This window comes from Ranitomeya imitator, chromosome 3, assembly GCF_032444005.1.
Source record: "Ranitomeya imitator isolate aRanImi1 chromosome 3, aRanImi1.pri, whole genome shotgun sequence".
Taxonomy (NCBI): Eukaryota; Metazoa; Chordata; class Amphibia; order Anura; family Dendrobatidae; genus Ranitomeya; species Ranitomeya imitator.
The window spans coordinates 11,779,475-11,803,445 of record NC_091284.1 but is presented as its reverse complement, the minus strand read 5'-3'; the positions used below and the strand labels follow the sequence as shown (position 1 = coordinate 11,803,445).

Sequence of the window (23,971 nt, the reverse complement as noted above, 5' to 3'; positions counted from 1 at the left end):
GACCACGGCATCTAAATGGTTAAACGTCAGATTGGAGCCAGAGGTGTCACTGCTCCCGCCGGCGGATAGTCGGCCCCTGTGCGGTCGTGTTTGTTATATGGTCATAACAGGGTTAAAAGTCTGGATTGTGCCCGTCAGCGGCCACCACTAGGGGGAGCTCTGCGCACAGGTGTGACTACAGCCCTCAGTATACAGAGCGCCCCCTAGTGGCAGCATTTCAGCTTGCGGCCATTTCTCAGGCTGTGCGGCCGCCAGTGACGGCGGATGAAAGACAATCTCTGCGGTTCATGAGAAACTCAGATCGAGCGCAGCTCCTGCAGTTAATAAATACGTTTATTAAATATGACAATTATGAAATCTGAGACTAGTGCTTTTCAGTGAGATGAAGATGGCTGATGGGCGCGCCGCGGTGAGATGACTGACGGGCGCTCCGCGGCCTCGCTACCTGGCGTTATGGCGCAGCGCGGACGTCACCTTTATGTCGCTTTCCATCTGGTCAATTTGCCTCGTTATCTGCTGTAAGAGGACCTGGAAAGGAGAAGACAAAGTGCAAGATGTGAGTCGGATACTGGAGAACTACAAATCCCAGCAGACCCACTCTGGACTAGCCTGCGCACAAGGGTCGGCCGCAGCAGCAGCAGATTACAGGCCGAGAACCGGCACAGGCCCAACACTGACTCACAGCTGAGGGTTTGCTACAATTGCTTCTAGACCACATTGTACCAGAGCTGCAGCTGTGATCAGCAGACCCTCCATGTGTTCAATTCACCGGCAGCAAGCAGAGATCTTAGTGAATGATGAAACTGGGAGTTGTCTGATCCCTTTTCTGCCCTGCACCTCCCCTTATATTGGGGGCTGATATCGCGTCCCCCGCGCCCCTCACTCACATCCACGTGCCGCTGACAGCTGGACAGTCCGCGCCACACGTCTTCCCTCGGGTGCACGCTGCCGCCACCTGCTGGATGATCCCTGGCCCCGCGCCGCTCGGGGTCTTTCCTTCTGCACAAACCCTGAAGGGAGGAAAAGTCCAATATAAGAAGTGCAACCAACGCCTGCAGCCGTGGACATGACCATGCACAGTAAGTAAGTACACCCCCCGAGCTGTCATTTACATATCATGACAATGATTCCTTGACCAGAAGCTTCTGCAATCTATTGACTCCGGGGGTGTACTCCCTTCCTCAGGTTCTGCACTGTACATACCGGCCACGCGCTCTGCCCCGTCACTCCGCACCGCAGTAAACCCTCCCACAGACCGTCCACAAGTTCTATCACCGGAGAAGAGGTCGGCTCGTCCACGAGGGTCTTCAGGGCGACGCTGCCTTGTTTAATGGCTTCCAGCTCCAGATCTGCAGCACAGGGAGGATGATGGGGGGAGTAGTGCATCAGATGAAGGAGGATGATGGGGGTGAGTAGTGCATCAGATGAAGGAGGATGATGGGGGTGAGTAGTGCATCAGATGAAGGAGGATGATGGGGGTGAGTAGTGCATCAGATGAAGGAGGATGATGGGGGTGAGTAGTGCATCAGATGAAGGAGGATGATGGGGGGTGAGTAGTGCATCAGATGAAAGAGGATGATGGGGGAGTAGTGCATCAGGTGAAGGAGGATGATGGGGGGTAGTACCCTCACTTACTGGCTCGCTCCAGGCGCTTGGTGACGTCCTGTGCCCGGCGCTCCAGGCCGCTCAGCCGGGTCTCTATGGCACTGAGATAAAGCTGATGAGTCTCCAAATCCTTCTTCAGAGAATTCTTCAGCTGCTGAGCCGAGGAGAGGACGCCGTGCGGGGCTGAGGAGGGGAGACCCTGCGGGGAGAGAGTGAGGGTCAGCCACAGAACTTCACTCTTTGCCCCTGTGCCCACGTCAGCATGTGACCCGAGCGGTGCTCTGAGTGTGAAGGAGGACGACGCTCGTCCCAATAGGCGAGCCACCCCCAAAGACACATTATACATCAGCTCTGAGGAGGGCCCAGGAGAGGAGAGGACAGCAGACCCTGCGGGGCCCAGGAGAGGAGAGGACAGCAGACCCTGCGGGGCCCAGGAGAGGAGAGGACAGCAGACCCTGCGGGGCCCAGGAGAGGAGAGGACAGCAGACCCTGCGGGGCCCAGGAGAGGAGAGGACAGCAGACCCTGCGGGGCCCAGGAGAGGAGAGGACAGCAGACCCTGCGGGGCCCAGGAGAGGAGAGGACAGCAGACCCTGCGGGGCCCAGGAGAGGAGAGGACAGCAGACCCTGCGGGGCCCAGGAGAGGACAGCAGACCCTGCGGGGCCCAGGAGAGGACAGCAGACCCTGCGGGGCCCAGGAGAGGGTCAGCCTAAGACTGTCACTACTTGCTGACGTTCGTCCCAATAGCCACCCCTCTGTCTAGTCATCAGCTCTGAGGAGGGGGCTGGCTAAGCCATCACTTTGTTGGCCGCCTCCACACTGTTGTGCTCCTGAAGCCGCCAGGACCCAGGAAGGAACAGACACCAATGATGGGGGAAACTTCCTACAGCCCCGGGCGAATCCTCAACATTGAACCCCCCCCCCCCATCACCAAACCCAGACTACTCCATCAGAGAAGTGCGATCCGTCACTGCACAGAACCGGTCTCCTCCACAGTCCAGTGATGGCAGATTTACACCACTCCATCAAACGCTCGCCATTGTGCTTGGTGATGTACGGCTGCATGCACCTGCTCGGCCACGAAGCTCCTGGCGGGGCGCAGTTTGTGCTGATACCAGAGGAGGTCTGGACCCTGCAGTTATGGGGCAGCAGAGCAGTGGAGACTTTTGTCTCACTCAGCCCCCCCACTAAAATTACAGGGTCTCCACTTCTCAGTAATATCACTTGTATATTAGTAGCAAGTTTCTATCCTGACGGTTGGCCCCATGTTCTCCGCGGTGAGGCCCGGTGTATCAGGGAGCAGTGTGGGCGAGGCCCGGTGTATCAGGGAGCAGTGTGGGTGACGCCCGGTGTATCAGGCGATGGTGTGGGTGACGCCCGGTGTATCAGGGAGCAGTGTGGGCGAGGCCCGGTGTATCAGGCGATGGTGTGGGTGACGCCCGGTGTATCAGGGAGCAGTGTGGGTGACGCCCGGTGTATCAGGGAGCAGTGTGGGCGAGGCCCGGTGTATCAGGGAGCAGTGTGGGTGAGGCCCGGTGTATCAGGGAGCAGTGTGGGTGAGGCCCGGTGTATCAGGCGATGGTGTGGGTGACGCCCGGTGTATCAGGGAGCAGTGTGGGCGAGGCCCGGTGTATCAGGCGATGGTGTGGGTGACGCCCGGTGTATCAGGCAGCAGTGTGGGTGACGCCCGGTGTATCAGGGAGCAGTGTGGGCGAGGCCCGGTGTATCAGGGAGCAGTGTGGGCGAGGCCCGGTGTATCAGGCGATGGTGTGGGTGACGCCCGGTGTATCAGGGAGCAGTGTGGGCGAGGCCCGGTGTATCAGGCGATGGTGTGGGTGACGCCCGGTGTTTCAGGGAGCAGTGTGGGTGACGCCCGGTGTATCAGGGAGCAGTGTGGGCGAGGCTCGGTGTATCAGGCGATGGTGTGGGTGACGCCCGGTGTATCAGGGAGCAGTGTGGGCGAGGCCCGGTGTATCAGGCGATGGTGTGGGTGACGCCCGGTGTTTCAGGGAGCAGTGTGGGTGACGCCCGGTGTATCAGGGAGCAGTGTGGGCGAGGCTCGGTGTATCAGGCGATGGTGTGGGTGACGCCCGGTGTATCAGGGAGCAGTGTGGGCGAGGCCCGGTGTATCAGGCGATGGTGTGGGTGACGCCCGGTGTATCAGGGAGCAGTGTGGGTGACGCCCGGTGTATCAGGGAGCAGTGTGGGCGAGGCCCGGTGTATCAGGGAGCAGTGTGGGTGACGCCCGGTGTATCAGGGAGCAGCGTGGGCGAGGCCCGGTGTGTATGTGTCATTATCAGGTTTGCGGTTTCTTCCGCCGTCACTCACGGGTTTCAGTCTGTGGCCGGTTCGCACTTCGGCCCCCGATAAGTTGTCGTGTCCCCTCTTCTCCGGAACGCACAGATATTCTGCTGGAGACAGGAGGCGATCGGATTTTTACCCCTTTACTCAGATATTGGTAGTTTCTGATACATTAATCTGCTGATGGTTAAAACAGGATATCTGGGACCCCTATACTTGAGCCAGGCGGACCCCCGATATCAGATAATTGTGACTCCCTCCCCCACAACTCACTAAATAGGTCTGCAGCAGCTCTGCGCTCCTCTGACCTCCGAACCGCTGCCGCCTGTCGATTGCTGGGTTTGTGCGTTATACCTGCAGACACCTGACGAGAAAGAACATGAGGCGTTACACACAGTCTAATGAGATCCCCCCCATATGCCGAGAGCCCCCTGCCCCCGCACATCAGGGGATTGGTGGTGTGTTTATATGACGGGGGAACCACCTCCATGTACAATCCAGCATCACGGACGGACCCCCACCAGAACAACTAAAGAGGGGTTCCTCTACTCACCTCTGACAACACCGCCTGGCGCCCCCTGCAGGACAGGCACAAGCCCCGCGGCCGGGAAACCAAACCAGCAGCACAAACCTGTACGTAAGAGGCAGTGAGAAAAGGTCACGTCAGGACCTCCGCGCGCCCACCACCCACGTCACCTACCTCTAGGAAGTCTTGGATCCAGGGGCCCACGGTCGTCATTTTATGCCAGTGACGCATCAGATCCATCTGGAAGAACAGTCCGCGGAGCAGACGGCACCTGTGTATAAGAGCAGTGAACACGGGGGTCACCGGATCTACACTGCCGCCATCAGCGACAGGGGAGGGGTTACCAGATCTATGCTGTGTTGCCGTCAACGCCGGGAGGTCACTTACAATATTAGGGTAGGTGGCGCTAAACGTACGCAGATTTATCCAGTAGGTGGCGCCAGACGTAGATTTCAGAGCAGTCACATTCATCTTCACAAGTCAGACATAGTGGGGGCGCCTGTAGGGTCCACATACATTTTAACTATGTGCTCCAACACCTCCCAGGGGTCCGTTATCAGGGTCCGGATTGTCCGTGCCAGTGATCACAGTGCCGGGGGCTTGGATGGGCCCATGCACACAAGGATCAGCACCCATTGGGGCGACAAATCCAGGATCAGAGTTCTCTCCGATCCAGGGCGTCCATGCAGTGAAGTCATCAATCACAGCCTCACCCATCTATGGGGAACCAGTCTGCACACAGCAAGGGTTAATGGGGTTAATGAGGGTCACACTCACCTTGAGGCCCCTCGGGGTCTGCACTCTTCTTCATGGCGTCTGGGGAGGAAGGCTGAGGAGAGCGCCGCGGCCAGAGAAAACGAATCCTGCAGAGAATCCCGACATCTACAGGACACGGCCCGAGCGCAGCCGCCATCTGCAAGAAGCTGGTACAGGGGCAGTGATGGTACCGATACTGGGGGCTACAGGGAGCAGGACAAGGGGCCGCACCATTACCTCGTCCAGCAGCTTCACAGCCTCATGGACACAAGGGGAGTCTGGAGGAAAGTCCAGAATGTGACTCCGGGTCCTGCAGAACCGCAACAGATCGCAGCAGCCACGTCTGAGAACAAGAGAACGTGGCAATCAGGAACCTGATCACTAATGAGCTGTGTAACTGTGCATCCAGCACCAGAGAAGCAATATCCCCAGGAAAAAACAAGGACAGAAAGCAGAGGCCCCAACACTACAAGATCCTGTATGTGCTAGATCAGAACGTCATTCTAATTACCTACAACTCTTCTTCTCCCTCAGAACAGACGGGAACCAGGAACATCTCTCATACAAACTCTGCGCCATCATTAATGCTATAGACAGAAAATAAGTGAGTGCAGCTCTGGGGTATAATACAGGATGTAACTCAGGATCAGTAATGTATGTACACAGTGACTGCACCAGCAGAATAGTGAGTGCAGCTCTGGGGTATAATACAGGAGGTAACTCAGGATCAGTAATGTAATGTATGTACACAGAGACTGCACCAGCAGAATAGTGAGTGCAGCTCTGGAGTATAATACAGGATGTAACCCAGGATCAGTAATGTATGTACACAGTGACTGCACCAGCAGAATAGTGAGTGCAGCTCTGGAGTATAATACAGGATGTAACCCAGGATCAGTAATGTATGTACACAGTGACTGCACCAGCAGAATAGTGAGTGCAGCTCTGGAGTATAATACAGGATGTAACTCGGGATCAGTAATGTAATGTATGTACACAGTGACTGCACCAGCAGAATAGTGAGTGCAGCTCTGGGGTATAATACAGGAGGTAACTCGGGATCAGTAATGTAATGTGACAGTGACTGCACCAGCAGAATAGTGAGTGCAGCTCTGGGGTATAATACAGGATGTAACTCAGGATCAGTAATGTAATGTATGTACACAGTGACTGCACCAGCAGAATAGTGAGTGCAGCTCTGGAGTATAATACAGGAGGTAACTCAGGATCAGTAATGTAATGTATGTACACAGTGACTGCGCCAGCAGAATAGTGAGTGCAGCTCTGGAGTATAATATAGGATGTAACTCAGGATCAGTAATGTAATGTATGTGCACAGTGACTGCACCAGTAGAATAGTGAGTGCAGCTCTGGAGTATAATACAGGAGGTAACTCAGGATCAGTAATGTAATGTATGTACACAGTGACTGCGCCAGCAGAATAGTGAGTGCAGCTCTGGAGTATAATACAGGATGTAACTCAGGATCAGTAATGTAATGTATGTATACAGTGACTGCACCAGCAGAATAGTGAGTGCAGCTCTGGAGTATAATACAGGATGTAACTCGGGATCAGTAATGTAATGTATGTACACAGTGACTGCACCAGCAGAATAGTGAGTGCAGCTCTGGAGTATAATGCAGGAGGTAACTCGGGATCAGTAATGTAATGTATGTACACAGTGACTGCACCAGCAGAATAGTGAGTGCAGCTCTGGAGTATAATACAGGATGTAACTCGGGATCAGTAATGTAATGTATGTACACAGTGACTGCACCAGCAGAATAGTGAGTGCAGCTCTGGGGTATAATACAGGATGTAACTCGGGATCAGTAATGTAATGTATGTATACAGTGACTGCACCAGCAGAATAGTGAGTGCAGCTCTGGAGTATAATACAGGAGGTAACTCGGGATCAGTAATGTAATGTATGTACACAGTGACTGCACCAGCAGAATAGTGAGTGCAGCTCTGGAGTATAATACAGGATGTAACTCGGGATCAGTAATGTAATGTATGTACACAGTGACTGCACCAGCAGAATAGTGAGTGCAGCTCTGGGGTATAATACAGGATGTAACTCGGGATCAGTAATGTAATGTATGTATACAGTGACTGCACCAGTAGAATAGTGAGTGCAGCTCTGGAGTATAATACAGGATGTAACTCAGGATCAGTAATGTAATGTATGTACACAGTGACTGCGCCAGCAGAATAGTGAGTGCAGCTCTGGAGTATAATACAGGATGTAACTCAGGATCAGTAATGTAATGTATGTATACAGTGACTGCACCAGCAGAATAGTGAGTGCAGCTCTGGAGTATAATACAGGATGTAACTCGGGATCAGTAATGTAATGTATGTACACAGTGACTGCACCAGCAGAATAGTGAGTGCAGCTCTGGAGTATAATGCAGGAGGTAACTCGGGATCAGTAATGTAATGTATGTACACAGTGACTGCACCAGCAGAATAGTGAGTGCAGCTCTGGAGTATAATTCAGGATGTAACTCAGGATCAGTAATGTAATGTATGTACACAGTGACTGCACCAGCAGAATAGTGAGTGCAGCTCTGGGGTATAATACAGGATGTAACTCAGGATCAGTAATGTAATGTATGTACACAGTGACTGCACCAGCAGAATAGTGAGTGCAGCTCTGGGGTATAATACAGGATGTAACTCGGGATCAGTAATGTAATGTATGTGCACAGTGACTGCACCAGCAGAATAGTGAGTGCAGCTCTGGAGTATGTGTGTACACTAGGTATCGTCAGGACCATACACTGCTGACATTTTCTTACATTTCTGCACGTTCTGTATTATTAGTAATATCTGACTCAGTAAATGTGACACCGGCTCACGTCTACAAGGAGCCAACAAGCCGCATCGTGTGCACGGGCCCCCGGTCACTTTGCAGTAATGTGGAGGTGCAGCCGCAGAGGACGCGGTATATGAGGACACAGGACGCGGTATATGAGGACACAGGACGCGGTATATGAGGACACAGGACGCGGTATATGAGGACACAGGACGCGGTATATGAGGACACAGGACGCGGTATATGAGGACACAGGACGCGGTATATGAGGACACAGGACGCGGTATATGAGGACACCCCCGCGGTATCCCGGTCCTCCCTCCACCAGCTGCTGCCGCCCTCACCTGCTCCCGGCTCCGCCGCCGCTGCTTCCCCCCTCCCTGCTGCCTACTTATAACATAGGGACCAGATGACGTCACAGCTCGTTAACCCCCTGCGTGCTGACCTCCGGATTCCCCTCACATTAGTACACACGTCATTAACCCTTCAGCTGCCGCGGTGACCGTTCACCCCCTCCCAGCTGCCCTCAGGTAGCCGCTATCTAACTTGTCACGTGACGCAGCTGCCCACAACAGACATGGCGGCGCCGCGGTCACGGTCGCTCCTGTGATGACGTCAGTGTCGGGCTCGCGCGTAGTTTAAACCTGACGGGCGGCTCTGGCCGCGGAGGTCCCGGCTGTGGAGGAGGTAAAGACCATGTGACCCCCGGATGAAGAGCCGGGACAGACCATTGTGTAGAGCAGGGGTGATATCCAGTGTAGCCGCAGATCTGCGGCAGTGGTTCAGTCTCCCCTGTAATCTGGTTGTCATGGTGACCGATCTGTTATCTGAGGGGCTCATTATGGGGTCTGCTCTCACATTTCGGGGCGCTGTGCTGCTGCTTACCAGTCACTCCTGCACAGAGCATTGGTCTGGGCGCTGGACATGCTGGGAGTTGTAGTTTCCGGGGATCTGGGTGATGATAAGATGGCGGCTTGTCACCTTCTTCCTCCTCTTTTCCCTCCGCAGCTCCGGCCCCCTGTCCTGGTAATGTGGCCCCCTCAGAGGACGCCCGCGGGGACCACGTCTCCAGGAGCCGCCGCCATACGCTGAGTGACCGGACGAGCCGCCGTCGCCATGCAGAAGCCGCACGGACCCCCGGCAACCAAAGCCAGCCTGGCCGCCATCTTGTTCGGAGGATTAACGGCCAAGGAAAATGATCCCAAGATGGCGGCCTCCAGCACAAAGGGGGTCCTGGGCCCCCACAACAGCCGCAAACGTGTGCGTCAGCACTCCCTGTCCAGTCCGGGGTCCGAGGACCCCACGAGTCCCTCCACATGTAAGAGGCCCACGCTCCGCACACACCGCAAGCCCCGAGCTCCGAGCAGCAGGACGTCCGCCAGACTGCGGGGCCCCGGGGCCAGCGGAGGAGCGGCTGACACCAGAGACTCCACCCTCTCCGGCTCCGAGGACCCCACCAGCCCCTCCAGGAGCAGGAAGGTCGTCCTCCACACACACCACAAGCCCCGAGCTCCAAGCAGCAGGACGTCCCCCGGGGCCAGCGGAGGAGCGGCTGATACCAGAGACTACATCCTGTTCAGCCCGGGGCAGCAGGCGTCCATCCTGCAGAAGGGGAGCAGGCGGGAGAGCGCAGGCGCCGTCCTCTCCTCATCAGTGCTGGCGCCACCATCTGGTCTGGAACGCTCCCTGCTGGACGGCAGCCTGAGCGGCAGCGGTGGGTGTGTGGCAGTATCACCAGGACCGCATCGAGAGCGGCACCGGGTGTTGTGTTGTGTAGGGTCGGGGGCACCGCCGGGTGTTGTGTAGGGCCGGGGGCACCACCGGCTGGAATGTAGGGCCGAGGCACCGCCGGGTGGTGTGTAGCCCTGGGGGCACCGCCGGGTGGTGTGTAGGCCTGGGGGCACTGCCGGGTGGTGTGTAGGCCTGGGGGCACCGCCGGGTGGTGTGTAGGCCTGGGGGCACCGCCGGTTGGTGTGTAGGGTCGGGGGCACCGCCGGGTGGAATGTAGGTCCGGGGCACCGCCGGGTGGTGTGTAGGCTTGGGGGCACCGCCGGGTGGTGTGTAGGGCTGGGGCACCGCCGGATGGTGTGTAGGGCTGGGGCACCGCCGGGTGGTGTGTAGCCCTGGGGGCACCGCCGGGTGGTGTGTAGGCCTGGGGGCACCGCCGGGTGGTGTGTAGGCCTGGGGGCACCGCCGGGTGGTGTGTAGGCCTGGGGGCACCGCCGGGTGGTGTGTAGGCCTGGGGGCACCGCCGGGTGGTGTGTAGGCCTGGGGGCACCGCCGGGTGGTGTGTAGGCCTGGGGGCACCGCCGGTTGGTGTGTAGGGTCGGGGGCACCGCCGGGTGGATTGTAAATCCGGGGCACCGCCGGGTGGTGTGTAGGCTTGGGGGCACCGCCGGATGGTGTGTAGGGCTGGGGCACCGCCGGGTGGTGTGTAGGCTTGGGGGCACCGCCGGATGGTGTGTAGGGCTGGGGCACCGCCGGGTGGTGTGTAGGGCTGGGGCACCGCCGGGTGGTGTGTAGGGCTGGGGCACCACCGGATGGTGTGTAGGGCTGGGGGCACCCCCGGGTGGTGTGTAGGGCTGGGGCACCGCCGGATGGTGTGTAGGGCTGGGGCACCGCCGGGTGGTGTGTAGGGCTGGGGGCACCCCCGGGTGGTGTTTAGGGCTGGGGCACCGCCGGATGGTGTGTCGGGCTGGGGCACCGCCGGGTGGTGTGTAGGGCTGGAGCACCGCCGGGTGGTGTGTAGGCCTGGGGGCACCGCCGGATGGTGTGTCGGGCTGGGGCACCGCCGGGTGGTGTGTAGGGCTGGGGCACCCCCGGGTGGTGTTTAGGGCTGGGGGCACCGCCGGGTGGTGTGTAGGCCTGGGGCACCGCCGGGTGGAATGTAGGTCCGGGGCACCGCCGGGTGGTGTGTAGGCTTGGGGGCACCGCCGGGTGGTGTGTAGGGCTGGGGCACCGCCGGATGGTGTGTAGGGCTGGGGCACCGCCGGGTGGTGTGTAGCCCTGGGGGCACCGCCGGGTGGTGTGTAGGCCTGGGGGCACCGCCGGGTGGTGTGTAGGCCTGGGGGCACCGCCGGGTGGTGTGTAGGCCTGGGGGCACCGCCGGGTGGTGTGTAGGCCTGGGGGCACCGCCGGGTGGTGTGTAGGCCTGGGGGCACCGCCGGGTGGTGTGTAGGCCTGGGGGCACCGCCGGGTGGTGTGTAGGCCTGGGGGCACCGCCGGTTGGTGTGTAGGGTCGGGGGCACCGCCGGGTGGATTGTAAATCCGGGGCACCGCCGGGTGGTGTGTAGGCTTGGGGGCACCGCCGGATGGTGTGTAGGGCTGGGGCACCGCCGGGTGGTGTGTAGGCTTGGGGGCACCGCCGGGTGGTGTGTAGGGCTGGGGCACCGCCGGGTGGTGTGTAGGGCTGGGGCACCGCCGGGTGGTGTGTAGGGCTGGGGGCACCCCCGGGTGGTGTGTAGGGCTGGGGCACCGCCGGATGGTGTGTAGGGCTGGGGCACCGCCGGGTGGTGTGTAGGGCTGGGGGCACCCCCGGGTGGTGTTTAGGGCTGGGGCACCGCCGGATGGTGTGTCGGGCTGGGGCACCGCCGGGTGGTGTGTAGGGCTGGAGCACCGCCGGGTGGTGTGTAGGCCTGGGGGCACCGCCGGATGGTGTGTCGGGCTGGGGCACCGCCGGGTGGTGTGTAGGGCTGGGGCACCCCCGGGTGGTGTTTAGGGCTGGGGGCACCGCCGGGTGGTGTGTAGGCCTGGGGGCACCGCCGGGTGGTGTGTAGGCCTGGGGCACCCCCGGGTGGTGTTTAGGGCTGGGGGCACCCCCGGGTGGTGTTTAGGGCTGGGGGCACCCCCGGGTGGTGTTTAGGGCTGGGGGCACCCCCGGGTGGTGTTTAGGGCTGGGGCACAGCCGGGTGGTGTGTAGGGCTGGGGGCACCGCCGGGTGGTGTTTAGGGCTGGGGGCACCCCCGGGTGGTGTGTAGGCCTGGGGGCACCGCCGGGTGGTGTTTAGGGCTGGGGCACCCCCGGGTGGTGTTTAGGGCTGGGGGCACCCCCGGGTGGTGTTTAGGGCTTGGGCACCCCCGGGTGGTGTTTAGGGCTGGGGGCACCGCCGGGTGGTGTTTAGGGCTGGGGGCACCCCCGGGTGGTGTTTAGGGCTGGGGCACAGCCGGGTGGTGTTTAGGGCTGGGGCACAGCCGGGTGGTGTGTAGGCCTGGGGGCACCGCCGGGTGGTGTGTAGGCCTGGGGGCACCGCCGGGTGGTGTGGCAGAGCAGTGTTGTGATCAGACTTCTGTCCCCCCATCCACCATATTATGAACCGTTTGTTCCTATTTTTCTACCGCTCTGGATGAATAAATGAAATGACACATATTTGGGCACTTTCACTCCCGGTGAGTGAGACCCAGATGTGAGCCCCTCGGATCCAGATTTACGTCCTGAGAAATGTGACTGATGACAGCTGACGCCTCCACAGCGTATTAAAGGAGCTCAACATGAAGGGGGTTTGGTCTGATGTCCCGACCAGCGGTCACATGATAGCTGGCATTATATCTTGGTTATATCTTGGTTACATCCGGGTTATATCTGGAGTATATCTGTAGTATATCAGGATTAGGCGGCCCTTCCCCTTTGGTTCCTCGGATGTTGTCGCTCTCCCGGCTGTTTTTAGTTCAGTTTCTACTTCCGGACGACTTGTTACCTGGTACAGCTGTGGCTAAAAGTATTGACACCCCTGCCAATCTGTCAGATAATACTCAGTTTCTTCCTGAAAATGATTGCAATCACAAATTCTTTATTATCTTCATTTAATTTGTCTTAAATGAAAAAACACAAAAAGAATTGTCCTAAAGCCAAATTGGATATAATTCCACACCAAACATAAAAAAGGGGGTGGACAAAAGTATTGGCACTGTTCGAACAATCATGTGATGCTTCTGTAATTAGTGTAATTAACAGCACCTGTAACTTACCTGTGGCACCTAACATGTGTTGGCAATAACTAAATCACACTTGCAGCCAGTTGACATGGATTAAAGTTGACTCAACCTCTGTCCTGTGTCCTTGTGTGAACCACATTGAGCATGGAGGAAAGAAAGAAGACCAAAGAACTGTCTGAGGACTTGAGAAACCAAATTGTGAGGAAGCATGAGCAATCTCAAGGCTACAAGTCCATCTCCATAGACCTGAATGTTCCTGTGTCTACCGTGCACAGTGTCATCAAGAAGTGTAAAGCCCATGGCACTGTGGCTAACCTCCCTAGATGTGGACAGAAAAGAAAAAATTGACAAGAGATTTCAACGCAAGATTGTGCGGATGTTGGATAAAGAACCTCGACTAACATCTAAACAAGTTCAAGCTGCCCTGCAGTCCGAGGGTACAACAGTGTCAGCCCGTACTATCCGTCGGCGTCTGAATGAAAAGGGACTGTATGGTAGGAGACCCAGGAAGACCCCACTTCTTACCCCGAGACATAAAAAAGCCAGGCTGGAGTTTGCCAAAACTTACCTGAAAAAGCCTAACACGTTTTGGAAGAATGTTCTCTGGTCAGATGAGACAAAAGTAGAGCTTTTTGGGCAAAGGCATCAACATAGAGTTTACAGGAGAAAAAATGAGGCATTCAAAGAAAAGAACACGGTCCCTACAGTCAAACATGGTGGAGGTTCCCTGATGTTTTGGGGTTGCTTTGCTGCCTCTGGCACTGGACTGCTTGACCGTGTGCATGGCATTATGAAGTCTGAAGACTACCAACAAATTTTGCAGCATAATGTAGGGCCCAGTGTGAGAAAGCTGGGTCTCCCTCAGAGGTCATGGGTCTTCCAGCAGGAAAATGACCCAAAACACTTCAAAAAGCACTAGAAAATGGTTTGAGAGAAAGCACTGGAGACTTCTAAGGTGGCCAGCAATGAGTCCAGACCTGAATCCCATAGAACACCTGTGGAGAGATCTAAAAATGGCAGTTTGGAGAAGGCACCCTTCAAATATCAGGGACCTGGAGCAGTTTGCCAAAGAAGAATGGTCTAAAATCCCAGCAGAGCTTTGTAAGAAACTCATTGATGGTGACCGGAAGCGGTTGGTCGCAGTTATTTTGGCTAAAGGTTGTGCAACCAAGTATTAGGCTGAGGGTGCCAATACTTTTGTCTGGCCCATTTTTGGAGTTTTGTGTGAAATGATCAATGTTTTGCTTTTTGCTTCATTCTCTTTTGTGTTTTTTCATTTAAGACAAATTAAATGAAGATAATACCAAAGAATTTGTGTTTGCAATCATTTTCAGGAAGAAACTGAGTATTATCTGACAGAATTGCAGGGGTGTCAATACTTTTGGCCACAACTGTATATTGTTTGCTGTTCTCCTGGATCCGGAGAGGCGTCTCTTCTGTTCCTGAGATACGGACCCCTCGTTCCAGTACATGAATCCAGCTTTCTTAGCCAATTGGGGGTGGTCCTTGTCTCCTCTGCGGGCCACGCCCAGTTGGCTAATTAGGCTACATTTACATTCAGAGAAGAGGGGTGTGTATCTCAGGAACAGAAAATAATCCTTGTCGGATCCAGAACAGCGGAGATTACAGCGGGTAGCAGAGGCCATTATAGTTCCCGTCGTCTGTATATCGGGGTATTATTTAGTTATTACTTCTACATTGAGGGTCGCTCCGTCCCGACTCTTCGGCGTCACCCGCGGTTCATTCTCCCCAGAAGACTCCATTGCACGGTGTGCGGCCTCTGGTGGAGGGTGGGTGCATGCACTGAATTTCTGACCCGGTGGCTGACGTCTCCCCCTCTGGTGTCTCCACAGGACGTGGCCTCCATGTGGCGGTGCCGGCCGAGCTGGCGGACAAGCTCCTGCTGGAGAGCTGGGGTCTTCCCAGAGCCGTGCAGGAGGCGTACGCCGGCCTGGGGGTGGTGCGGATGTTCGAGTGGCAGGCGGAGTGTCTGATGCAGGGGCAGGTCCTGGAGGGGAAGAACCTGGTGTATTCTGGTGAGTATAGTCCGCTATGTCACCCCTCCCCCCACTGATATATACAGTATATACACAGTGATCAGGGAGGTGCACGGAGGGCCGGGACCCCAGATACAGGGGGTTGCATCCTGCACCATCACATTGACCTGTTCTTCCCTCTCAGCTCCTACAAGTGCCGGGAAGACTCTGGTGGCCGAACTGCTCATCCTTAAGAGGGTCCTCGAGACGCGCAAGAAAGCCATATTCATCCTGCCCTTCATATCCGTAGCCAAAGAGAAGACCTTGTACCTGCAGGTAACGCCAGAGGAAACATGAGCTGCCCCCTACAGGTTGTGAGCTGTGGCCCCTAGAGGTCAGGAGGCCCGGGCTATGCTGAGCCCCTAGAGGTCAGGAGGTGCTGGGCTCCTACTGGTCAGGAGGTGCAGGGCTATGCTGGGCCCTAGAGGTCAGGAGGTGCAGGGCTATGCTGGGCTCCTAGAGGTTAGGAAGCCCGGGCTATGCTGTGCCCCTAGAGGTCAGGAGGTGCAGGGCTATGCTGGGCCCTAGAGGTCAGGAGGCGGCTCCTAGAGGTCAGGAAGCCCGGGCTATGCTGGGCCCTAGAGGTCAGGAGGTGCAGGGCTATGCTGGGCTCCTAGAGGTCAGTAGGCCGGGCTATGCTGGGCTCTAGAGGTCAGGAGGTGCAGGGCTATGCTGGGCCCTAGATGTCAGGAGGTGCAGGGCTATGCTGGGCCCTAGAGGTCAGGAGGTGCAGGGCTATGCTGGGCTCCTAGAGGTCAGGAGGTGCAGGGCTATGCTGGGCCCCTAGAGGTCAGGAGGTGCAGGGCTATGCTGGGCTCCTAGAGGTCAGGAGGCCGGGCTATGCTGTGCTCTAGAGGTCAGTAGGTGCAGGGCTATGCTGGGCCCTAGATGTCAGGAGGTGCAGGGCTATGCTGGGCCCTAGAGGTCAGGAGGTGCAGGGCTATGCTGGGCTCCTAGAGGTCAGGAGGCCCGGGCTATGCTGGGCCCTAGAGGTCAGGAGGTGCAGGGCTATGCTGGGCCCTAGAGGTCAGGAGGCGCCACACTATGCTGGGCCCTAAAGGTCAGGAGGTGCAGGGCTATGCTGGGCCCTAGAGGTCAGGAGGTGCAGGGCTATGCTGGGCTCCTAGAGGTCAGGAGGCGCCAGACTATGCTGGGCCCTAGAGGTCAGGAGGCCCGGGCTATGCTGAGCCCCTAGAGGTCAGGAAGCCCGGGCTATGCTGGGCCCCTAGAGGTCAAGAGGTGCCGGGCTATGCTGGGCCCTAGAGGTCAGGAGGTGCAGAGTTATGCTGGGCTCCTAGAGGTCAGGAGGCCGGGCTATGCTGGGCCCTAGAGGTCAGGAGGTGCAGGGTTATGCTGGGCCCTAGAGGTCAGGAGGTGCAGGGCTATGCTGGGCTCCTAGAGGTCAGGAGGTGCAGGGCTATGCTGGGCCCTAGAGGTCAGGAGGTGCAGGGCTATGCTTGGCCCTAGAGGTCAGGAGGTGCAGGGCTATGCTGGGCTCCTAGAGGTCAGGAGGCCCAGGCTATGCTGGGCCCTAGAGGTCAGGAGGTGCAGGGCTATGCTGGGCCCTAGAGGTCAGGAGGTGCAGGGCTATGCTGGGCCCTAGAGGTAAGGAGGCCCATGCTATGCTGGGCCCTAGAGGTCAGGATGCGCCAGGCTATGCTGGGCCCTAGAGGTCAGGAGGTGCAGGGCTATGCTGGGCCCTAGAGGTAAGGAGGCCCAGGCTATGCTGGGCCCTAGAGGTCAGGAGGTGCAGGGCTATGCTTGGCCCTAGAGGTCAGGAGGTGCAGGGCTATGCTGGGCCCTAGAGGTAAGGAGGCCCAGGCTATGCTGGGCCCTAGAGGTCAGGAGGTGCAGGGCTATGCTGGACCCCTAGAGGTCAGGAGGTGCTGAACTATGTAAGGATCAGTTACACATTGTTTTTCAGAACCTGTTTCAGGAAGTCGGGGTCCGGGTCGGTGGATACATGGGGGGCTCAGCTCCGGCCGGGGGCTTCACCTCTTTGGATGTCGCTGTCTGCACCATTGAGAAAGCAAACGGCCTGGTGAACCGACTGATCGAGGAGAACAGGATCGATCTGCTGGGTGCGAAGTCCGATCTGCTACAGGATGATGGGGGTTATCTGTCCTTGGTGCGGAGAAGGGGACTAAGATGATGGGTGTTGTGTCTCCTGCTCTGATGATGATGAGTGTTGTCTCCTGTGATGATGATGAGTGTTGTGTCCTGTCATGATGATGATGATGATGATGAGTGTTGTCTCCTGTCATGATGATGATGATGAGTGTTGTCTCCTGCGCTGCTTCTGATGATGATGAGTGTTGTCTCCTGCTCTGATGATGGGTGTGGTGGTGTCTCGCACTGTTAATGATGGGTGTGGTGGTGTCTCGTGCTGTTAATGATGGGTGTTGTGATGTCTCGCACTGTTAATGATGGGTGTGGTGGTGTCTCGTGCTGTTAATGATGGGTGTCGTGGTGTCTCGCGCTGTTAATGATGGGTGTGGTGGTGTCTTGCGCTGTTAATGATGGGTGTGGTGGTGTCTCGCGCTGTTAATGATGGGTGTGGTGGTGTCTCGCACTGTTAATGATGGGTGTCGTGGTGTCTCGCACTGTTAATGATGGGTGTTGTGATGTCTCGCACTGTTAATGATGGGTGTGGTGGTGTCTCGCACTGTTAATGATGGGTGTCGCGGTGTCTCGCACTGTTAATGATGGGTGTGGTGGTGTCTCGCGCTGTTAATGATGGGTGTCGCGGTGTCTCGCGCTGTTAATGATGGGTGTGGTGGTGTCTCGCACTGTTAATGATGGGTGTTGTGATGTCTCGCACTGTTAATGATGGGTGTGGTGGTGTCTCGCACTGTTAATGATGGGTGTCGTGGTGTCTCGTACTGTTAATGATGGGTGTCGTGGTGTCTCGCACTGTTAATGATGGGTGTCGCGGTGTCTCGCGCTGTTAATGATGGGTGTGGTGGTGTCTCGCACTGTTAATGATGGGTGTTGTGATGTCTCGCACTGTTAATGATGGGTGTGGTGGTGTCTCGCACTGTTAATGATGGGTGTCGTGGTGTCTCGTACTGTTAATGATGGGTGTCGTGGTGTCTCGCACTGTTAATGATGGGTGTCGTGGTGTCTCGCGCTGTTAATGATGGGTGTCGTGGTGTCTCGCGCTGTTAATGATGGGTGTCGTGGTGTCTCGCACTGTTAATGATGGGTGTCGCGGTGTCTCGTACTGTTAATGATGGGTGTTGTGGTGTCTCGCGCTGTTAATGATGGGTGTTGTGATGTCTCGCACTGTTAATGATGGGTGTGGTGGTGTCTCGCACTGTTAATGATGGGTGTCGTGGTGTCTCGCACTGTTAATGATGGGTGTCGTGGTGTCTCGCACTGTTAATGATGGGTGTCGTGGTGTCTCGCACTGTTAATGATGGGTGTCGTGGTGTCTCGCACTGTTAATGATGGGTGTCGTGGTGTCTCGCACTGTTAATGATGGGTGTCGTGGTGTCTCGTACTGTTAATGATGGGTGTCGTGGTGTCTCGTACTGTTAATGATGGGTGTCGTGGTGTCTCGCGCTGTTAATGATGGGTGTTGCGGTGTCTCGCGCTGTTAATGATGGGTGTGGTGGTGTCTCGCACTGTTAATGATGGGTGTGGTGGTGTCTCGTACTGTTAATGATGGGTGTCGTGGTGTCTCGCGCTGTTAATGATGGGTGTCGTGGTGTTTCGCGCTGTTAATGATGGGTGTCATGGTGTCTCGTACTGTTAATGATGGGTGTCGTGGTGTCTCGCGCTGTTAATGATGGGTGTGGTGGTGTCTCGCACTGTTAATGATGGGTGTGGTGGTGTCTCGCAGTGTTAATGATGGGTGTTGCGGTGTCTCGCACTGTTAATGATGGGTGTGGTGGTGTCTCGCACTGTTAATGATGGGTGTGGTGGTGTCTCGCGCTGTTAATGATGGGTGTGGTGGTGTCTCGCGCTGTTAATGATGGGTGTCGTGGTGTCTCGCACTGTTAATGATGGGTGTCGCGGTGTCTCGCACTGTTAATGATGGGTGTCGTGGTGTCTCGCGCTGTTAATGGTGGGTGTCGTGGTCTCGTTTCCCCCGTGCAGGGATGATGGTGGTGGACGAGCTGCACATGTTGGGGGATTCGCACCGCGGTTATCTGCTGGAGCTTCTCCTCACCAAGATCCAGTACGTGACCCGGAAACCTGCGGCCGGGTGAGTGATTTATCACCAGCATATAATGGAGACCCCGGAGAGACAGCGATGTCCCTGCAGATAGTGACCCCACAGGAGCGGACCCTATGTCTGCCCCTCAGTCGCTGTGTCCTCGCCCCGTGGAGGCTCCAGTCCTGGTCCATGTAGAGACCCCCAGGATGCCCCCGGCCGTCACTCTTTTCCTCCTTTTCACGTTGCAGGAATAAATCGTGCAGCGACTCCCGGAGCGAGGTGCAGATCGTGGGGATGAGCGCCACTCTGCCCAACCTCGGCCTGCTGGCGTCCTGGCTCAGGGCCGAGCTCTACCACACCGACTACCGCCCCGTGCCCCTCCGAGAGCAGCTCAAAATCAGCAAAACCTTCTACGACTCCTCCATGGTCGCGGTGCGGGAAATGCAGCCACTGATTCACGTGAAGGTAAGACCTGACATGTAACGGGGGGATGTCGTATGTCTGAGCCCTCAGCAGCCGGGGGTCTCCTGTCTCATGTATGAGACGTGTGGAGGTCGGGAGACCCCCGGCCGCTCCGTCCTCTGACCGCGACATCCGGATGTGTGGTGTTACTGACTGCCACTGACGCCTGCGCTCCTGTCACAGGGCGATGACGACCATATTGTCAGTCTGTGCTACGAGACGGTCCAGGGCGGTCACGCCATCTTAATCTTCTGTCCGTCCAAGAACTGGTGTGAGAAGTTGTCCGATACGATCGCCCGAGAGTTCTACAACCTGTACCAGCGGGCAGCGCAGGAGGCGGCAGGTAAGACCCGGGCGCCAATACCTGGGGGCTGTGCCAATACCGGTGGGGTGGCATAGGAGGCGGCAGGTAAGACCCGGTCACCAATACCGGGGGGCTGTGCCAATACCGGTGGGGTGGCATAGGAGGCGGCAGGTAAGACCCGGGCGCCAATACCGGGGGGGCTGCGCAGGAGGCGGCAGGTAAGACCCGGGCGCCAATACCGGGGGGCTGTGCCAATACTGGGGGGGTGGCGCAGGAGGCGGCAGGTAAGATCCGGGCGCCAATACCTGGGGGCGCTGTGCCAATACCGGGGGGCTGTGCCTATACCAGGGGGCTGTGCCAATACCAGGGGGGGCTGCGCAGGAGGCGGCAGGTAAGACCCAGGCGCCAATACTGGGGGGGCTGTGCCAATACAGTAGGGATGTGCAGGAGTCAGCAGGTAAGACCCGGGCGCCAATACCGGGGGGGCTGTGCCAATACCGGAGGGGGGCTGCGCAGTAGGCGGCAGTTAAGACCCCCGCATCAATATGGGGGGGGGCTCTGCCGATACCAAGGGGTTGTGCCAATACCAGGCGGGGGCTGTGCAGAAGGCGGCAGGTAAGACCCCCGCGTCAATATGGGGGGGGCTCTGCCGATACCAAGGGGTTGTGCCAATACCAGGCGGGGGCTGTGCAGAAGGCGGCAGGTAAGACCTGGGCGCGAATACAGGGGGGGGGGGGCTGCACAGGAGGCTGCAGGTAAGACCCGGGCGTCAATACCGGGGGACTGTGCCAATGGGGGCTCGTGCTAACCTACATAATAATAATCTTTTTATTTTTTATATAGCGCTAACATATTCCGCAGCGCTTTACATACATTATGTATGGGCTCACATACAATGGGGCTCACAATCTAGACTCCCTATCAGTATGTCTTTGGAATGTGGGAGGGAACCGGAGAACCCGGAGGAAACCCACACAAACACGGGGAGAACATACAAACTCCTGGCAGATGTTGTCCTTGGTGGGAATTGAACCCAGGACTCCAGCGCTGCAAGGCTGCTGTGCTAACCACTGAGCCACCCTATAGTGCTAACCACTGAGCCACCCTATAGTGCTAACCACTGAGCCACCCTATAGTGCTAACCACTGTGCCACCGTACTGCCCTAATAATGGGTGCTCGTACTAACCTACAGTGTCTTGAGAAAGTATTCGGCTCCCTGGAACTTTTCCACCTTTTCCCACACATCATGCTTCAAACATAAAGATACCAAATGTAAATTTTTGGTGAAGAATCAACAACAAATAGAACACAATTGTGAAGTTGAACGAAATTTATTGGTTATTTTACATTTTTGTGGAAATTCAAAAACTGAACAGTGGGGCGTGCAATATTATTTGGCCTCTTTACTTTCAGTGCAGAAGTTCGTTGTGGATCTCTGAATGATCCAATGTTGTCCTAAATGCCTAATGATGATAAATATAATCCACCTGTGTGTGATCAAGTCTCCGTATAAATGCACCTGCCCTGTGATAGTCTCAGGGTTCTGCATCATGAAGACCAAGGAACACAACAGGCAGCTCCGTGATACTGCGGTGGAGAAGGTTAAAGCCGGATTTGGATACAAAATGATTTCCAAAACGTTAAACATCTCAAGGAGCACTGTGCAAGCGATCATATTGAAATGGAAGGAGCATCATACCACTGCAAATCTACCAAGACCCGGCCGTCCTCTAAACTTTCATCTCACACAAGGAGAAGACTGATCAGAGATGCAGCCAAGAGGCCGATGATCACTCTGAATGAGCTGCAGAGATCTACAGCTGAGGTGGGACAGTCTGTCCATAGGACAACAATCAGTCGTACACTGCACAAATCTGGCCTTTATGGAAGAGTGACAAGAAGAAAGCCATTTCTCAAAGATATCCATAAAAAGTGTCGTTTAAAGTTTGCAACAAGCCACCTGGGAGACACCAAACATGTGGAAGAAGGTGCTCTGGTCAGAAGAAACCAAAATCAAACTTTTTGGCAACAATGCCAAACGATATGTTTGGCGTAAAGGCAACACAGCTCATCACCTGAACACACCATCCCCACTGTCAAACATGGTGGTGGCAGCATCGTGATTTTTTCCGGCTTTTCTTCAGCAGGGACAGGGAAGATGGTTAAAATTGATGGGAAGATGGATGGAGCCAAATACAGGACCATTCTTGGAGAAAACCTGTTGGAGTCTGCAAAAGACCTGAGACTGGGACGGAGATTTGTCTTCCAACAAGACAACGATCCCAAACATAAAGCAGAATCTACAATGGAATGGTTCACAAATAAACGTATCCAGGTGTTAGAATGGCCAAGTCAGAGTCCAGACCTCAATCCAATCGAGAATCTGTGGAAAGAGCTGAAAACTGCTGATCACAAACGATCTCCATCCAACCTCACTGAGCTCGAGCTGTTTGCCAAGGAAGAACGGGCGAGAATTTCAGTCTCTCGATGTACAAAACTGATAGAGACAAACCCCAAGAGACTTGTAATCGCAGCAAAAGGTGGTGCAACAAAGTATTAAGTTACAGGGGCCAAATAATATTGCCCCACTTTTCAGTTTTAGAATTTCCACAAAAATGTAAAATAACCAATAAATTCCGTTCATCTTCACAATTGTGTTCCACTTGTTGTTGATTCTTCACCAAAAATTTACATTTGTATCTTTATGTTTGAAGCCTGATATGTGGGAAAAGGTTGGAAAGTTCCAGGGGGCTGAATACTTTCGCAAGGCACTGTATACAATGGGGGCTTGTACTAACCTTTTGGGGGCTTGTACTAGCGTTAATTCACAAATTGATATAATAAAGAAATAGAAATTTATAAAGGTTTCTCTGTCTAGTTTAGCGGCTCATTCAGTGACGGCCGCGCTGGGTTCTCTGTGTAGATGGGCGCACGCCCGGCTAGTAATTCCGCTCACGTAACACGGCCCGCACACTGACGTACGGCCGCTTCCTCCACTAGGTGGCACTGGAGAGATCCTGTCTGTCCTACATGACGCACGCAGATTCTTCGCCCTTCAGGTGTTACCTTGTTGATCCACCAGGTGGCAGCACAATTCCAGGCTTCTCCTTTAAAAGTTGTGGAAGTTGAGAAGTTATCGAGTTTTCCATCAATGTTTTATGCTGAATAAAGGGTTAAATGATTCTGTCTGTACTGATGGGGGTAGTTGTTATTTGTGATAGGTGGCAGAGTGGAGCCGAGCATCTCACCCGTGGTCCTGGACAAGGACGGCATCCAGGACGTGGTGGGGCAGCTGAGGCGATGTCCGGCCGGGCTGGACGCTGTTCTTGGACGCACCGTTCCCTGGGGCGTTGCTTTCCATCATGCCGGTACGGACCACCATAAATCAGTCGCTCCCTTCTGAGTACAGCTGTGGCCCTCATTAACCCCTTCTGCCATGTCTACATCCATTGTGTCCGCAGGGCTGACGTTCGATGAACGTGATGTTGTAGAAGGCGCCTTCCGGCACGGGATCGTCCGGGTGCTGGCGGCGACCTCCACCCTGTCATCCGGCGTTAACCTCCCTGCCCGGCGGGTCATCATCAGGACCCCACTGTTCAATGGGCGACTTCTGGACATCCTGACGTATAAACAGATGGCAGGAAGAGCCGGCCGCAAAGGCGTGGACACGGAAGGTGAGCGCGGGGAGATCTGTGATGGCCAGATACTTGGCGGAAATGTGCGCGGATCTGGGGTTTGTGCGCTCTACTGCCCTCCGCTATCAGCCAGACAGACTGTCGGACGGGTGACTGTGCCTACATAGCCTGGCCGCGGAGAGATGACGTAGATATGGGCAGAGAGCTTCTCACTTCACTCCCGCACTTCTCTGGTCTGATCTCCGGTTTCCGTCCTCCGCAGGGGAGAGCATCCTCATATGTAAGCCTGCGGAGAGAGCGAAGGGGGTCAGTCTGCTGCAGGGGTCCCTGAAGCCGGTCCAGAGCTGCCTCCAGCGGAAGGAAGGGGCCGGAGTGACGGGCAGCATGATCCGGGCTATCCTGGAGGTGAGAACCCACAACGTGCAGCGCCC

At 56.1% G+C, this 23,971-nt stretch overlaps 2 protein-coding genes across 5 annotated transcripts in view; one reads left to right on the top strand and one right to left on the bottom strand.

Annotated features, from left to right (window-relative positions):
- Positions 1–315: 315 nt before the first annotated feature.
- LOC138672482 (uncharacterized) lies at positions 316–8,557 on the bottom strand. 4 transcript variants are annotated; one of them, XM_069760489.1, is made up of 12 exons: positions 8,354–8,557; positions 5,699–5,774; positions 5,425–5,530; positions 5,209–5,354; positions 4,606–4,702; positions 4,459–4,536; positions 4,179–4,269; positions 3,933–4,012; positions 1,636–1,804; positions 1,204–1,349; positions 888–1,010; positions 316–528 (listed from the first exon to the last, which is right to left on the bottom strand). In XM_069760489.1, exons 2-12 carry the CDS (start codon positions 5,767–5,769, stop codon positions 442–444), a joined length of 1,194 nt encoding a protein of 397 aa, XP_069616590.1. In that variant the 5' UTR covers positions 5,770–5,774; positions 8,354–8,557; the 3' UTR covers positions 316–441. The 4 variants fall into 4 exon arrangements, with proteins under 4 accessions (XP_069616590.1, XP_069616588.1, XP_069616587.1 ...); XM_069760487.1 differs by having other exon boundaries at positions 3,933–4,015; positions 8,354–8,528; XM_069760486.1 differs by lacking the exon at positions 8,354–8,557 and having other exon boundaries at positions 3,933–4,015; positions 5,699–5,800.
- An 82-nt stretch (positions 8,558–8,639) lies between these two features.
- POLQ (DNA polymerase theta) overlaps positions 8,640–23,971 on the top strand; it is a 36,223-nt gene continuing 20,891 nt past the window's right edge. The window contains exons 1-11 of the mRNA XM_069760485.1: positions 8,640–8,696; positions 9,018–9,723; positions 14,794–14,976; positions 15,122–15,252; positions 16,901–17,057; positions 19,078–19,186; positions 19,387–19,603; positions 19,784–19,943; positions 23,127–23,273; positions 23,367–23,579; positions 23,803–23,945. Coding sequence (XP_069616586.1) covers positions 9,126–9,723; positions 14,794–14,976; positions 15,122–15,252; positions 16,901–17,057; positions 19,078–19,186; positions 19,387–19,603; positions 19,784–19,943; positions 23,127–23,273; positions 23,367–23,579; positions 23,803–23,945 — 2,058 coding nt within the window. The 5' untranslated portion in view covers positions 8,640–8,696; positions 9,018–9,125. The remainder of the gene's footprint in view (positions 8,697–9,017; positions 9,724–14,793; positions 14,977–15,121; positions 15,253–16,900; positions 17,058–19,077; positions 19,187–19,386; positions 19,604–19,783; positions 19,944–23,126; positions 23,274–23,366; positions 23,580–23,802; positions 23,946–23,971) is intronic.